General features: G+C 43.4%; 1 protein-coding gene across 1 annotated transcript in view; it reads left to right on the top strand.

The window, feature by feature from the left end:
- Positions 1-15110, top strand: part of TBX4 (T-box transcription factor 4) — a 123066-nt gene that overhangs the window by 78435 nt on the left and 29521 nt on the right. The window contains exons 4-5 of the mRNA XM_084823018.1: positions 8072-8191; positions 12326-12473. Of these exons, the coding sequence (XP_084679144.1) occupies positions 8072-8191; positions 12326-12473 (268 nt within the window). The remainder of the gene's footprint in view (positions 1-8071; positions 8192-12325; positions 12474-15110) is intronic.

The raw sequence follows: 15110 nt of genomic DNA, 5'->3' as shown, positions 1-15110 counted from the left end.
ATCTGTGTGCTGTTACTTAGAAAATGAGGTAAGCCCCTTTTTGTGCAGCTAGCCTCTGGCATTGCCGAATGAATTTAAGAAGGGTTTCTTTCTCTTTCTACTTGTATTCTTAGGATGTTCTCTTAATTTGTTTTCATCTTAATGGTTTTATGTCTCCTTTGCAAGCTGCTTGGAGTTTTTATGAATAATACATAATTAGGTAGGGCTGAGGTGGGCAGAAAGTTGACCTCCAGATGTTTTGGACTTCAACTCCCAGCATTCCTGAGCATTGGCCATGCTGGCAGGGGCTTCTGGGAGTTGAAGCCCAGAACGTCAGGCGTTCTACCTTCTGCCCACCCCTGAGGTCGGGCACCTAATCCTAAGTCTGGCTCAGAATTCAGTATTGGTGTCATGATTTTGTAGCCAAATGCATGAAGGTGACTGGATGGAAATACGTTCCAGAAGTTACCACAGGTTACCAACTTCTGATATGTTTATGTGTGCAAGACATTCTGGCTGAAAAACCAAAACGGCAGTCTGACCAAATGAGACTAAACTTGGCCCATCCCTGCCCTAAAATTTACCCAGAATCCTTTGCAGGCACACAAAGGTTCCACAGTGGTCAAATCTACATGGAAAGGAAGTCGAGATGTTTGCAGTTTTTCTGCATCTACTTCCTCTACCCTTTTTTCTCCCATTTTTCTGGACATGAACAGTTGTGAGTTCAGTGGGGGGAAGGGTCTTTCCTCTTCATCCTCCTTTAGGATGTCAGGGGCCAGCTGGAAAGCTTTGGACATGAGAGTTCTCTCCATGCTGACATTTCAAGGGGTTGCTGTGTAACAGCTGCCCCACTAATGAAGAAAGATTTGGGTCTCTGGGCTACCTCTACAAAGCCCAAATGCCCAGTTCCTAATGTTCAGGGGGGCTGCCTTGGGGGCTGCAAAAGAGACTGTACATGAAGCCTTTGGGGGTGGGTGGGTTTGCATGTTTGTCAACTTCAAAAGAAGATACTTTCTTCTATGATATTTCAGAGTCAGTCAGGGGTTCATTGTGAGGTGCACTCTGCCCTCGTTTCTAAATAGTAGGGATGTATGGATTTTATGAAATCTGCTTTGTCTGCTTTTCTCGGATTGTCATGTGCCTTTCATTCCATCATCTGCTCATTGACAGAATTGGATTTTTCCGTTTTCCGAATTTGCGTAAATGCTAATTTGTGCAAATTTGCGCAATTTAGCACTCACAGAAATCCACAAATCCTCCCAAAATGCACATTTTCCTGCTTTAACTGATGGGGGAAGTGCACATTTTTGGCTGCTGGTTTTTTATTTTACGTATTTTTCTACAACTAAATTTGCATAACACTCTGGAAAGTAAAAAAACCCAGTTCGCAAGTCCACAGAATCCATGCGACTCGAGAAAAGCCAGTCCACTGAGGAATATGTGGGTCAGATTCATAGGAATCCAAACTCATTTGATTCTGTCGCAGATTTCTCCGACATCCCTACTAAATAGAGGTATAGATTAGATGGGTTCATCTGACAAGAGATGAATTGTCCCTCACCCTCACTAGCTTGTCCTCTGTGAAATGAGTATTTTGTTATGCTTCTGTGAAGTCAAATATGTGGACTGGCTTTGGAGTTCAGACCCTTCCTCTTCTTGTACTCAGCAGTTCCTTGGGTGAGTTCCTTGTCCTTTGACTAGCCAGCCTCCCGTGGCAGCCATTATGTGACTAGCCACATCCTCTGTGGGAGATATTTTTGGGTGATGTCCACAGCAGTTTCTCAAATTCCCAAATGTGCCTACGGGTCTAAAAAGGCTGGGGACCCCTGAGTTATGGTATTATTTATTTATTTAGGGCACAATCCTATGCTGTGCTGGCTGGGGAATGCTGGGAGCTGTAGGACGTTTTTCTGTCTAACCATTCATAGGCTTACACCCCAATTAGTTAATTTATATTTTTTAAATTTATTTATTACATTTCTGTACCACCAAACAGCCAAAACTCTCTGGGTGGTCGTCACGTATGCTGCATTTCTGCCAAAAAATGGTGTTCAATACAGCTAATGGTAAAATACAGATTAAAAACAAAATCTTAATGGATTACGTTTTTATCCGTCTTATGGACAGGGCTTTGTGCCTTCTAACAACATTCATCATAGCACAAGTCAACAGGGGAAGCCCCCCTGTCCCCAAGATATCACCACTAGGTTTTTGACTGTTACGTGAGTATTAAAAGGATGGGTTATAAGTAGGTGGGAGAGTCCATATGTTGCATACCAAAGGAGCACCTGATATATGGTAGGCTTTCTTTGAACATGGAGGTTCTGTTCTTAGCTACCATGGCTAATAGTCATTGACTGGCATATTGATTTTTTTTTTAAGCTGTATATAAATTCATGGAAGGTGTGGGTATTAGTCACTGACTGAAATTTGTTTACTTACTTAAGCTACTTGCATACCACTTGATATGCTAAAATCTCTAAGCAGTTTACATTAAAAAATACATAAAAGACAATGTAAAAACCAATGTAAAAACAGGATAACATAATAAATACATTAAAAAGTTACATGAACAGTAAACAGAACAGTGTGATTACAAGTTAGGGAAAGCCTGTGTAAACTAGTTTTGTCTCCAAAAAGTGTTAAAGCTTGACACAGTTTCTGGCTCTCAAACAACATGTGTGTGTGTGGGGTTTGTTTTTTTTTTCCAGAGGATGGGTGCCACTACTGAGAAGGCCTGCATATGTCATTACCTGATGTCCTGCTGTTGGTTGTGGAACAACCAATAAGAGCTCCTCAGAAGATCTCAGGGGTTGATTTGGTGTAAATGATAACTAAGAATGGAGCCATTGTGTTAACTGGCCACTGCCACATCCTGTGGCTTAAGAGTTCCAAAGGTTACTTTTGCATTGTGTGATGTCTTGCTTCCTTTTTGTTCATCCTGAATTTCATTTGATGCTTACGCCACCAAGGGCACAACTACACTATGAATACAGTCTGATTTGAATTCAGTTTAACTCTCACTGCTTTTTCACAGGGAATGCTGGGAATTGCAGTTTAGAGTGGAGAGCTAGGGACTATAGTGAATTTGCCCACTCCCGCAAAGCTACAATTCCCATGCTGTTGTGGGGAAAACCAGGATAAATTTAACTATCTTCGAAGTGGTTTAATGTTTGTACTACAGCAATTCCCCTGAATAAGAGGATAACCATTTCTACAGGCCTGCATTACCTGCTACTCATTTAAGGTAGTTGTATACGGCCTTTCATACAATATATCCCAGGGCAGTTCACAATAAGAAATTATAATAAAATACAATTACACAGTTTAAATACTATCCCAAAATGTCAATTAAAAACTGGTCAGGGAGGATGAGAGAGAGAAACCGGGTTGCCCTCTGCACCACTGACACGTTTCCTGACCAGGTGCAGCTAGGTCATTTTAAACCCTGGATCTGACGGTCTTACACCAGGGAGAGGGATCTGGCTGTACTCCCTTCCCCTTTCCCCCAACCACTGATCGTTTGGTGGTTTCCCAGGTTTTGTATTTTTTCCCCATCCTAAAAGGTATTAAGAGCTTTAAGCTACGATATGCTGGTACTTTTTTGGGCCACTCCCCATATGCCTTTGGCTCCACCTATCTCTGGAATGCAGCCCCCGACAGCTGCTCCAAATGGAATTTGGCCCTCTGGCTGAATGAGGTTCCACACCCGTGTCTTACACCCATTCGCTGCAGAGCTGGTCTAGCATTTGTATTTCTCTCCACCCTGGCCTCCGCCTCCATCCCATGCTTTACAACTGCTTAAACTCACTTAAACCATTGCACCATGATGGCTGCAGGAATAAAATGCTTCTGCTGCTAAAGATGTTGAATTGGGAATAAGCACCATTTTGTGGTGGGAAAGGGTCGTGCATTTAAAAAGTAAAAATAACGTGCGCGTCGGTCACGATGTACAACCCTGCCTGGCCACTCCCTGACTATAAACTGTTTTTAAACATAAGAAGGAAAGGATGTTGTGATGGAAAGGATGAATGTTGTGAAGGAAAGGATGCTGTGAGGAGTGCAACATTTCAACCTTTTAGAATGGAGAGGAAATGGTGCGAAAGCCAGGAAGCTACCAAGTGATAGGTGGTCAGGGGGGAAGTGGGAACCACCTTGTGACATGGGGAAGAAGGTGTGGCCACCTGGAGAACCTTGGAAGGCTGGATTGGGAGGTGATTTGGCCCCCGGGGCCTGTGATTCAACACCCCTGACATAGGTAACGAGGGGTAGGCGATGTGGTGCCATGATATCTTCTTAAGTTAAGATTCCTTGCTTGCTGCCCTTGAATAAGCTTCTACCTAATCATAGTCTCTCAGATCTATCAACCCATTCAGCTGCTCCAAAATGTGTACAAAAGTTTGGCCAGACATGTAAGTGTTGGATGCCGCCAGCCAGAACTCGCTATTGGGATGAACGATTCCCTGGGTACCCCATTCCAGGTGTGTGTGCTTTCCTTGGTACATCTCAAACGATACAATTCCAATCAGGCCAGAGAAACATTCCACAAATTCCATTTCAACCCAGCTTCAATGACTGCATTTGCTTTGGCCATCCTCCTCCTTTTCGGGAGAGTTATTCGTCGCACAATAAGAAACTTGCAATCCATGCTTTCTTTTCTTTCTTTCTTTGCATCGTGTTGCCCCAAGCTTTTCATTGAAAAACCCCACATTGCCAAGAGGTTGAGAAATATGTTTTCATTAAGAAAATTAAATGGATGAGTTGCTGGCATGTTGCTCGTAGATGCCAAAAGGCAGCAGCTAATAACCATGATGAAATGTCAATCTGTAGCCAGAACTTTTTTTTTAACTTCATACCCAGTGCATTTTCCTGGAAAAGGGTGCAGAAAATTGGCAGGATCCAATGGCTCGTTGACCCGTCTTGATTTCTTGTGCCAAACGCTACCAAAGGCGGTTGCGAAGCGGGTCGCAACTTAAGCAACACCTAAGATCAGATGCGAGTTCTAATTTGTTATCCTTAAAAGAATTTTAGCTGTATATATTATGGTAGTGCTTCAGCTCACTCTATTTATTTTAGAAGGCTTTTCTAAAGAACATTATAAACTCTGACTTGTCTACTCTATATGAATTCCATATGCTAAAGCTTAATTTTAAATGCCATTAAAAAGCACTTAACATTTACAGTATATCGGATCTCGGCTCCCTTAGCAGCTTGGATGTGCTATGGTTTGGAAAGCGTTCGGTGAGCAAGAGAGAAAAGAAGCCATTCGAGAACTTGGGCTCATAAATATTCTTGTAGAATCTTCTAGTGCTGTGTTTAAAATTATACTGAACAAACTTCTAATGTACCTTTAAAAAAAAAAAAAAAGCATACCTTTGATTTTGGGTGTAGGTTTCTTTTAAAGACCTAGTTTAAAATAACAAAACAAAAATAAAAGAAACCTTGGCCTTCTAATTGGGTTTCTTCTGTACCAGTTCTCCTTCCTTCTGTCCCTCCAAAAGTTTGAATTAGTCTATACATCTGCAAAACTGTATTTATACAGGTGCTTACCTGTGCCCAAGGTTAAGAGAAGTATACAGCTTATGAATGGAAATCAAAGATGGATATTTTGGTAAACTGCCCCCTTTTGAGTCCAAATTAATTACATGGTAAACACCTGGAATTTATGCAGGGTGTTAAAGAGCCGATTCAAAGGGTTTCTAAAAGGAACCCATTTTGTGGACTCCTGCCCAAGAGGTTACAAAATGGCCACTCAGATGACAACAACTGCTCACTCCACAGACAAGAGACTGTTCTTCCGTCACTGGGACTTGTCTTTCCATCTTATTCATTTATTAATACAAATCTCACTTTATGAGGCAAATGAGAATGCTAGGCCCAACTGGGTTGTCACAGGCACGCCTAATATTCCTTTTTTGAGGTGGAATTTGAGAAGAAGTTGAGGGTGCATGGTTTTTGGTTTTTTTTATTTCTGATGTGGAGAACTAAAGAAAGAGCAATATGTTGAGGAGAAAGTTAACACAGTTTCTGTCCAGTTCCAGTTTTGGGGAAGGTTTGGCAGGAGAGTGAGGGAGAAAAGTGTATTTGAGAACATCGCATTTCTCTACGGCTAGGAATCTCGCAAAGGAACATTTTCAAAACATCTCCGGAGTAGCTCATGGAAAATCATTGAAGAGAAAAATATGACTGGAAGGCTCTAGAAGTGAAGGATGCGAGAAGTTCTGGTCACGGAAAATTCTAATTTAGAGAAGGGTTGACGTAGAGGAATAACACTGGTGTGGGTTAACAGGTTGTGTGGTTCAAAAGTAATCTCAGCCATGAATTTATTCCATAGTGTGAGGGAGGCCATTCTTTTTCCCCAACCTCCCATCTGTAATATGGCAGTAAATAATACTGGCCTACATTATAAGCCTGTTGTAAGGAAAACTTGTTAGCTCCCTTTTTGCTTATGTTCCTCCAGTGGTCAAAGGGTTTTTTTCTTTCTTTCTCAGCAAGAAAGTGAGATGTGAATGTTTAGATGATATAGTTTTATATTACACTTTTCAAGGCTTCAAACTGATTCACAGACATTGGCTGTGTTCAGACAATACAATAACCCACACTCAAGGGTTGAGTATGGGTTGTTGTTGAAACATGGGTTATCGTGTTGTCTGAACCCAGCTGTGATAACAAACCATGGTTTGTTAACCACACACTCACGATTCACAGCCCAATAACAAACCATGTGTTTTATGTTAATCATTTGAATGGGTCTACTCTAAGTGGGACGAACATGACATACAATCCCATGTACCTGAGCCTCTTGGAGGAAAGGCAGGATATAAGCGCAGTACATAAACCAATAACCCTGCACCACTGCTGGGAGCTAGATCTTTATTTCAAACATGCAAAAAGAGGGGAAATAAACTAGCAGTAGAAATATACTACCTGCGCTAAATGTAGGGTTGCCACTGTTTTGTCTATCAGGGCTCCTGTGCCTTTGAAAGCTGCTGGACAGGCACGGATATGGCAAGTGCAGCTTTCCAACGCTGCACTTCATTTCCATGTTGGAATTTGCTTTCACCTGTTGAATTTTCCAAGCACTTGGTGTTCAGAGGCATCCTTCTTCTGTTTAGAGAGAGGTTTTATTCCTCTATTTTGGCTAAGAGCCAGCGACGGGCCTATTCTCTCCTGTAACTTTGTCAAACTCTTTTCAGAATCATCCTATACGTAGTAGTGAACTCATCTTTGAGTGTGGATCCTTCATGTGGCCAAAACTGCACTATCCATGTACAAGAGGGATGTTATCAGACAGCTCAGGGGAACCCCAAAGTTTGCAGAAGTACAAAGAATCTTTAGAAAAACAATTAAAGGGGGATTCAAAACAGCCTAGTGGGTACCAAGCATGCTCAGTGAGCATGGAATACTGACTGACTGTTGAGAGGGACTCCCACTGCCTCCAAAAACTGGGGGATGAGAGGCAATGGAATGGAATAGTCTTGAAAAGGGCATGGCTGGCTGGAACCACACTGTAGCATTCTGCGCTTCCTGTAGGCATCTGGTTGGCCACTGTGGGAACAGAATGTTGGACTACAGAGGGCTTTGATCCACCAGGCTCTTCTTACATTCTTATCTAAACTTGTCACCATGGTCACACCACTTCTGGCAATGAATTCCATAAAACAATTGTGCATCAGTGGCAAGAACAAATTTCCAGATGTCCTGCCCTTCAGCTTCGTTGAGTTACTCCCATGGGGAAACCTATATATCGTTTTATTTTCCCATAACGTCAGAGGTGGGCCTATAGGGGATGTTTTATAATTTATTTCAAATTTGATGGTTTCATGTTTGGTAGTTATATACTGGAGAAACTTGTGAAGAGTCTCCTCAGCCCCCCTCCATAGCATAAAGATGTCGTCCAAATACTTCTCGTAAAGGACAACATGTTGTTTGAAAAGATTGCCTTCTTGCAGTATGTGGGTCTGTTCAGACAAGTCCATATAAATTTTAGCCAATTCTAGGGCAAGACCTTATAGGGGATACCTGTTTGCTTGCAGGTCTGGCTAACGTGCTAATCGTTTGTTTTTGTTTTTGTCTTTGTCTTTCCTGTAAGGAGGATGTTTCCGAGTTACAAAGTGAAAGTCACTGGGATGAATCCCAAGACCAAATACATCTTGTTGATTGATATTGTCCCGGCAGATGATCATCGGTACAAATTCTGTGACAACAAATGGTATGTGATGAATGATGCAGTTGAATTGTTAGCGGAGCTTGCGTTCCAAAAAAAAGCTCAGTGGTGCACTTAGGTAATTTTAATCTCTGGATGTAATGGTCTCCTATTTGGATGATAGTGCATGTTACATCACATACTTCAAAATGTAATGAACCAGCCCTGCAGCACTTTCAGGCCCCCAAAGTCCTGTCCTTACAATACTACTGGTTCACTGTGATCCCAAATGGGTGCTGTACCATACAGTTGAAAGAAAGAAAAATTTATTTGACAAATAAACTTTTATTTTCCCCTCCCACCCCAAACACCTCCACATGCTCATCTTTGGAGTCTTGTAAACCACACAGCCTGTAGCTGTCTTTGTAAACAGGGGTTGGCTTGAAGTGAACTGTCTGTGTATGGTGCAGGTTCTGGAATCATTTTGGAATGAATGAATAACAGCACTGCTTCTGAGCCTCCAAATTATTGTGAATGCATCCTGGACATAAATAATGCAGAGTAATTTCAGTGCTGGGAGCCACCTGAGCATGATTGGTAGGTGCTTGGGTCTTTGAGACCCGATATTGGTCAAATCGTAGAATTGAAAGGGACCTCAAATGTCCTACAGTCAGTTCCCTGCTGATGCAGGAAATCCATTGCTACAGCATCCCTGGCAGGTGACTATCCAGCCTCTGCTTAAAATAAAACCACTACTGAAGGAGAGTCCACCACTTTCCGACACAGTCTCTTCCACCGTCGAACAGCTCATACCATCGGGAAGTTCTTCCAGATGTTTAGTCAAAAAACCCTTTCTTGTAATTTGAACCCATTGGTTCGCATCCTGCCCTCTGGAGCAACAGAGATCAATTTTGCTCCATTCTCTATGTGATGGCCCTTCTTCACATATTTGAAGATGGCTATGATATAATCTCTTAGACATCTCTTCTCCAGCCTAAACATAGCCAACTCTTCAACCTTTCCTAATAGGACGTGGCCCTTTGCCATCTTTGTCATGCTCCTCTGGATATGTTCTGGAGGAATGGAAATCATAGGAATGGAAATTGGTCCAGCCAAATAGGGAAGGGTCAGAGAAGGCTATGGCCAAAAAAGCCTGGAGCCCCACTGGTTCAGACTTGGAGAGGATCAAGAGGGGCTGGAAAAAAGGAAAGGTTCCTCCTGTGCAAGCACCGGGTCATTTCTGACCCCTAGGGGGACGCCACTTGCGCTGGCGTTTTCATGGCAGACTATAGTGGGGTGGTTTGTCATTGCCTTCCCCAGTTGTGACTACCTTTCCCCCAGCAAGCTGGGTAACCTCGGGAGGATGGAAGGCTGAGTCAACCTGAGCCGGCCACCCAAGACCCGGCTTCCGCTGGGATCGCACTCAAGTTGTGGGGAGAGTTTCGGTTGCAATACTGCCGCCTACCACTCTGCACCACACGAGGCTGAGGGAACTGGAAGCTTGCCAGAGGGAAGGGAAGACTGATCGTGAGAGGACTCCCCTCTATTGACTCTATTTATTTTAAGTATTTTTATCTTGCTCCTCACCGAAAAGCCTCCCAGAGCGGTTTACAAATAATCAAACAAGATAGTCCCTGTGCGCAGGCTTTACCATCTAAAAAGACACAACATGCAAGGAAAACAGAATGGGGAGGGAAGAAGAAAAACTTTCATCAGGACTGGTGGAATGGCCTGCTCCCCACTCTCATCTCTCTCAGTTACAGCCAGCTGGACTCCCGAGGAGCAGTACTGTAAAAGGGAGTTCAGGGTGTTGTATTCCGCACATCCTCGCTGAAGGCCCAGTTCTCCAGATGAACAATGCCTGTGAGAGCAGGTGGAGTTTCACAGGTTGTTTTTTTTTTAAAGATACCTTCTTGGCCCAAGGAGCTTACAATCTAAACCAGAGAAGGGGAACCTGCGGGCCCCCAGCTGTTATTTGGACTCCAGCACCCATCAACACCAGCCAATATAGCCAGTGGTCAGGGATGATGGAGTTCTACAACGTTTGGAGGGCTGGAGGTCCCCATGAATGTTGACAGTGAGGAAAGACAACAGAGGGAGAGGAGGGAGACCCAACAACCAATGTGAGGAAATGCAGTCACATCTACTTAACGTTGGGATACGGAGCAGCTCAGTGGTAGATCCCCTCCCTGTTTTGCGTGCAGAAGGTTCCTGGTTCGATCCCTGGTATCTCCAGGTAGGGCCGGGGAAGAATCCTGCCTGAAAACCTGGAGAGCCGCTGCCAGTCAATGTTGACAGTACTGGGCCAGATGGACCAAGGGTGTGACTCAGGATATGGCAGCTATCTGTGTTCCTATGAGTTAGGAGTTAAGCCAAAGGCGTAGCTGCAAAGGTGGGTTTTGAGACAGGGTACGAAGTGGGGGGGATTGTTTCCATCTCCAAGAAGGCTGCTCCAGGCAGCCAAAGAGAAAGAATCTTCTAACTGTGGGAGCGTTGTGCATTTGACGGTCAACATGCAATGCCTCTTCCACACTCCAAGGAACCCACTGGGTGCTCCTGACACACCACGGTGAACAACGGGCTGCTGGTTAACATTCAGGGCACCTCTGGCCAGCTGCTCAAGTGCATTTGCCTTTTCAGTTTGCCCTTGGAACGTTGCTGCTGGCGTTTGTTTTTTCTTTTTGCTATGAATTCCCATTAAGATCCCAGCGACTGGTGTTTTATGGCACAGAAGCAATGCATGGGGACTGTGGCAGCATGGACGTTGCGTGCTGTGTTGCAGCTCTAACACATGCCCAGGAAAACGACTTGGGCTGTGTGTGTGTGTGTGTGTGTGTGTGTGAGAGAGAGAGAGAGAGAGAGAGGGAGAGAGAGAGAGGGAGAGAGAGAGAGGGAGAGAGAGAGAGTTTGGAAGGAATGAGAGGAGACATTCACGCCTCAAGCAAACCCTCCTTTGAAGAAGCCACAGAAGTCCCCTGAAAGTTCTTGGAAGCCCAATTATAGTTATCAGTGTCCTGTCTGGATCTAGCTGCATCTTGCTATTCCTTTCCTGGCTTAATGAGGACACCAGGACAAGGAGGAGGAGCAAAACCCTGCTCGTTGAGATCTGGCAACTTGGGTTGTTCAATTTGTCTGGCATTTCCCTCACCAAATGAAATGGGTGAGCACTACCCCTTTCACCAGACAGCGATGACTGGATTCATACTGCTGAGGAAGCCTGAGGGAGGACAGAAGGAGAGCACAGGAATGGAGGAAGCCACCTTATACTGGGTCAGACCCTGGGTCCATCTAGCCCAGTATTGTCAACACTGACTGGCAGCAATGGCTCTCCAGGGTTTCAGCAGGAGTTTTTCAAGCCCTACCTGGAGATGTCGGGGATTGAACCTGGGACCTCCTGCATCCAAAGCAGGGGCTCTACCCACTGAGCTACAGCAGAACCTGTTCAGGGCTTTGACTGGGGTCCAGTCCTTGAACATCATTTTCAAACTCCAGAAGCTGTCAAGTAATAACGATAAATACCAGTGATCTCCATCAAATTTCATCATATTTCCCACCCATCCCTTGAAAGCAAAATTTATCAAACTGTTAAAAGCAACGGGTTTATAAGTGTTACACGTAAACCACCTTTGGGCTTATAAGCAGGACAACAAATTTAAAGTAAATAAATCAAATTCAGAATATTGGCTGGGTGAAGTAGGAACTGGGGCAGGAAAGAGCAGAGACTTCTGTACTGGTCCCAAGGCTACAGAACAGCCTCTTGATAAGGCTGATTGATGCTGCTCTGTTTGCATTCTTGCAACAACAAAATTAAAAAATGCAAAGCCTACATTTTCTGGCTGTGGACATATTTAGTTTTTTAGGGTACAATCCTATGCATGTTTCGACAGATAAAAATCCAACATGTTGGCTGAGGAATGCTTGGAGTTTTAGGACTTTTTTCTGTCTAAACATGCGTAGGATTGCACCCTTGTGTGGTGTTTTTAATCTACTGGTTTTTTTGCTATTTTTCAGTGGGTTTTCTGTTCCCTGTGTGTGTCTCTGTGTTGGTTAGTGTGTGTTTGTTTAAACAAAACGATTTAGCGCTATGATTTCATAGCCATCTTCGAATGATAGGAGAGGTTGGATAAAAAAAGTTTTACTTAACTTAATATGCCAGTGAACGTCATGAAACTACACTTCCTGTATTTGCTCTGCTTATAGGATGGTGGCGGGAAAGGCTGAGCCTGCAATGCCTGGGCGATTGTATGTCCACCCAGACTCACCGGCCACCGGAGCCCATTGGATGCGCCAGCTGGTTTCATTTCAGAAGCTGAAGCTCACCAACAACCACCTGGATCCCTTCGGACATGTAAGAGAAATGTCTCTGTATTCTTATTGTTTGGACTGTCAAAAGATGCTATCTTCATTAACAGCAGCATTAACCTTTAAAGGACCAGAGCTTGTGACAAGAGTCCCAGCTGTTTAGGAGATGAGCTAATTTGACTTCTGAGGACCTGTTGCAGTAATAGTGTGTACGATACACAGTCCCATTCATGTCAATGAGCCTTGTGCAGAGTGTCTGGTTTCAGATCCCCATATGCCCCCCTGAAGCACAGTCTTACACACTGTGCAATTTGCACCCAGAAACTGCGCAGCCAGTTTGGATGTTCCTGCCAGCCTTTCCTATGAATGTTGTCTTTGACTCGCCCTAGGAGTATATCCAAGCTTGGCCGTGGGCTACTCTCTCAAGCATTTCCAGGCTTTCCATGGGTTGCTGCTTTGGTTGTCTGATCTTACTTGCATATTCCTCTTGGGCTTTGTCTCATTCTGCAGTGGCTTGCCCTGTTTTCCATCAGCTGGGGCCTTGGATCTATAATAGCTTGTCCTATGCTCAGAACCACTTTCCATAAGTATGCGCAATTGCTTTCTGTTAACCTATAAAACTATACAGGGTATTTTTATTTGGAGAATCTGAATGGATGTGTAGTGATGTGTAGAGAGTGGTAAGGATGCAATTACAATGGATTGTATAAGTGTACAGTATATAACGGTGGGCCAATACATTGATCACCTATAGGTATTCTAATACAAAGAGTAGGGCAGGCCATAGTGCTAAAGTGCAAATTGGATCAGAAGTGTAGAAAAGTGATGCATGTGGCTTTTAACAACAGGGTTAACTCAAATGAGTTTTTCCATACACTTTAAAAACTGTTATTTCACTTTGTTCCTCCCCACTATTACCTAGGCTGCTAATATATAATTATTTATGTTGGTTCTATATGTATGTTCACTGTGGTCTTAAACAAGCCGGACATTTTGTGCTGGCATTGAAACTAGGATGGTTTATGCTTCCTGGGTGTTTTTGTTGTTGCATGGGATATAATTTTTCTAATGCTGCATTCAGCATAGAGGTCCCCATCTTCCCATTTTCACATTCGAGAAAAAAGGATTTAAAGTTGGATTTGAGTTGTGTTTCACAAACTGGTCCACCTCTTGCATAGTTCAGGAAAATATCTATGATGGGTATGTGGTGTGAATTTGTTTTTCTTGGAGTGGTCTTGCTTGTAGCTATTGCCTTGGAAATTGATCCATTGGGCATCTGATCAAATTTCAGTGCATGAACATCAGCCAATATAGGGTTCCAGTCCTACCATGAGGTAAACGTGCATAGAGCTGGGCTTTGTACATGAGGTGTAACTGAATATTGTGTGAACCTAGGTCAAACTGCATTATAATCAGGGATGGTGTGAATATCTGTGATTTTCTGTTTTCTGTTTAAAAAGTATATAACAGCTATTGTGGTTTAAGTGTCCCAAACAGGGAGTAGGTCTAAGAATATCATGGGAAAAAATAACTGGAACTGAATGTGCAGGACACTATACAATTAAATCAACAGTGTATGGGATATGTGGGAGATTTGGACCTGCACTGTACTGTGTAGAGAACTTGTACTATTATCCAGGCAATGCAGTGCACAATTCTGGGTGGTAATATGCACACTGAAATATAATGAGTCAGACCTCTGCTGTGAAAATTACATATCTACAGCTTGGAAAAGTGTCTCAGATATGTGATACTAGAGTACATGGAGGCAGTACTAAAGGGGTAGTTCTCATAGATCCCAAATTATAGCAGTATTCTGTGTGATCTGTTGACCTTCTGGTAGTGAAAACGACTTTTCAAGCCCCGTGAGGTCAGTACGGGACTGCACTCTGATCGCACATAGGAATGGGTGAGAAATTGGTTCAGTTTTCATTTTTATGCAAACTTGCCAACTTCACACTACCCGAACCCATATCCATACTTTTCCGAAGTTTGCATTCAAAGTTTGCACATCAAAAAATGCGCACAAAAATGCTTATAGTACCAAAAAGTGTGCACAAGAATGCTTTGCCTTAGGGGGAATTACCTGCAAAAAGGCGCACAAAATGTGTACATTTTGAGAAATGCACATGAGAAGACATACTTTTTTGTGTGTGGAAGCCAATGTGGAAATTTATTTATTTATTTATTTTATTGCATTTATACCCCACTTTTTTTTCCTCTTGCAAGGAACCCAAGGCAGCTTACATTATCCACCTCCTCTCCATTTTATCCTCACAACAACAACCCTGTGAGGTGGGTTGGGCTGAGAGTCTGTGACTGGCCCAAAGTCACCCAGTGAGCTTCCATGGCCGAGAAATGAGATGCAACAAACTTAACTTTGGAAAAATGAGAAAAGAGGTGAAATTGAACTGGATAGATTCATCTGTTCTTAGTTGCAGAAGATGTGTTGACCCAGATACTCTTCTGTTCAACATAACAGGCGGGCTGAAGTCCTGTGCCATTGTTGTGTAGTGGTTAGAGTTTTGGACTAGGATGGGAGAGACCCAGGTTTAAATCCACATTCAGCCATGAAGCTCACTGAGAGGCCTTGGGGCAGTCACTCCCCCCTCCCTCTTTCTCTGAGTCTAACCTATCTCACAGAGGGAGTTGATGAGTTTAGTTTATATGCTTCTTTTCCACA

This window comes from Heloderma suspectum, chromosome 16, assembly GCF_057233095.1.
Source record: "Heloderma suspectum isolate Gila_16-S chromosome 16, 16-S_ref, whole genome shotgun sequence".
Classification (NCBI taxonomy): domain Eukaryota; kingdom Metazoa; phylum Chordata; class Lepidosauria; order Squamata; family Helodermatidae; genus Heloderma; species Heloderma suspectum.
This window is presented reverse-complemented; position numbering and strand designations above follow the sequence as displayed.